The sequence below is a fragment of the Dermacentor variabilis genome, chromosome 9 (assembly GCF_050947875.1).
Source record: "Dermacentor variabilis isolate Ectoservices chromosome 9, ASM5094787v1, whole genome shotgun sequence".
Classification (NCBI taxonomy): Eukaryota; Metazoa; Arthropoda; class Arachnida; order Ixodida; family Ixodidae; genus Dermacentor; species Dermacentor variabilis.
This window is the reverse complement of record NC_134576.1, coordinates 118876297-118878374: the sequence shown is the minus strand read 5'-3', so window position 1 is coordinate 118878374 and position 2078 is coordinate 118876297. Positions and strand designations below refer to the sequence as shown.

The 2078-nt window shown below is 53.0% G+C and overlaps 1 protein-coding gene across 1 annotated transcript; it reads right to left on the bottom strand.

Moving 5' to 3' along the window:
• Positions 1-286: 286 nt before the first annotated feature.
• Positions 287-1838, bottom strand: LOC142558159 (uncharacterized). The gene has a single exon (XM_075670320.1). The coding sequence runs from the start codon at positions 1672-1674 to the stop codon at positions 517-519; it is 1158 nt and encodes a 385-aa protein (XP_075526435.1). The 5' UTR covers positions 1675-1838; the 3' UTR covers positions 287-516.
• Between the last annotated feature and the right edge of the window lie 240 nt (positions 1839-2078).

The following is a 2078-nucleotide window of genomic DNA, read 5'->3' as shown; positions in this document are numbered from 1 at the left end:
ATCCTTCGAGCGAAACTGCCAGTTTTTTCGAATGACAATCGGTGAAATTGGTGAGCTTGTTTAGAACTGATAATTCATCTCCCGTATAGTTAGCCGTCATTTTTTGCACTTTAGGATACATGCGTGGTATCCAAACATATCGAAATAAATATTCCTGCTGTAAATATATGCGTTTGAATATTCGACATTATTCGTATTCGAAATGCTGGTATTCGCGCACCTCTGTATGACTATAGTTATCGCGGTCAGCAAGCTTGGCTGAAATGACGCACAACACGACTGAACTAATCGTTTTATTAATTTTCGACAACGATCAAGAGGAAGTACCCTCGCTTTCGAGACCACACAACGGCGTACAATACGTGATGAAATGTTTGAACGTGTGCAAACGTTGCATAATGACACTGGTATGGTTGTTCGTACAGAAATGGCGGAGACGACCTGTCTCACGTACACTGCTCTTGCTTCAGCTGGTGCGAAGTGCAATTAGAAAGTTTACAAGACTGGGAAGCTGTACTAATACATGTTCGAAAATTCGACGTTGACATACAGGGCCTCCTTTTCGACATACCCCTGTACTTCAATGTCTTTCCAGTTCTTCTGGTCCGTAGGACGGCCCCAGTTCCAAGCGTCAGGTTCAGGTTTCTTGACCAGATTGTTGTCAACCATGGTCACCGGCAAGCGGACGTCCTTTGCCGCATTCCTGGGGTGCATGATGATTAGGGTCACCTTCTTATTGAAAGGCCACTCTACGTAACTATCCCATTCGCCGCTCCCCAAATAAAGAATAAAACGCACACTCAACTCGTTCTCGTCTTTGGAAAATTCGCAGTTGAGCTTGAAGGTGTATCCTCCTAGTGAATACGTATCAGTAGATTTCCTGAGTTCCTTTTTCTTCTCGTTGAGCGAGTCCAGTCCGGCGTAAACGTTGGCGAACTTGCACGTGGTGATCAGAACGCCAGCTCTGGAAGCAGCGCGGTACGGTCCCTGAATTACCGTCGCCTCGTTCGCAGCGGCAAGCGATGACTGCTGGTCACTGCTGGACTTTTTCTGCACTTCGAGCAACTGGCGTTCCAGACAGGCCACCTTTTCTGCCAAAGCGTTGGTGAAGCAGCTGAACACGGCTTCCAGATCGACGCCCTTGCTCAGCATCAGTTCCCGCGGGGTTTCTATCTCCGTCTTGGCAACATCTCCGACTCCCTTGGAGTCAGCTTCGGCATTCGCCGCAACCGGCGTACCGGTGCACCTCCGGTAGTGATCCACGGCGAGGCTGCGAAACACGGGTTGCTGGCACTTGCCGCACTTGGTCTCTCCGCCACCGCACCTGGTCAGGTGATCTCCGAGCTCGGACAGTTTGCCGGCGAAGCTGCACACCCGGGGGCCGGCCGCACACACAATGCGACGTTGCTCGAGGTCGCTGCGCTCGATGCTCATCGAGTGAACTGCAGAGTCGGCGAACTTCTTCCCGTCGAAGGGGCAGCAGTCTCCTCGCCCTGTCTGAGCCTTGCATGACTCGCAGAAGACGTGGCCGCACGGCAGCTGCACGGTGCGGCAAGGCAGCAGGCCGCAGACGCCGCAGAGGCGGGCGGCCGGCATCGGCTCGGCGAACGAGACGCGCCGCATCTCGAGGAACTCGCCGAACCCGGTCAGCGTGTACGTCCAACCCTCCGTCATGGCTGCGAAACGGAACACGGAATGAAGCGGCAGTTTTCACTCCGACCGGTATAACACGTTGAGCGAACCGAAAGGCTCCGTAGCTTCTCACGACGCAATGGCGGACGGCGCAACGAAAACTGGCGCGAATGGAGCGAGCAGGCGTGCGGAAGGCGCGTATTCTCCGAGCGGCGAGAACGGTTTGCCCGCTTTCCGGCAGGCTGTAGCTCCGGTAGCTCCGCCAACTGGCTTATTAACACAGTTATAATCGGGACACTGTAAGGTTCTGCCAAGTCGTTTAACTCTACCATGTTTTAATTTTGAGCCAATCAGGGGAGGCGTAAACGCCCTGTGAGCGAATCATAGTGGACTGTAAGAAAAACGTGACAGCGTTGCAGAATTTGACAGCGCATAATTGAGCGTGG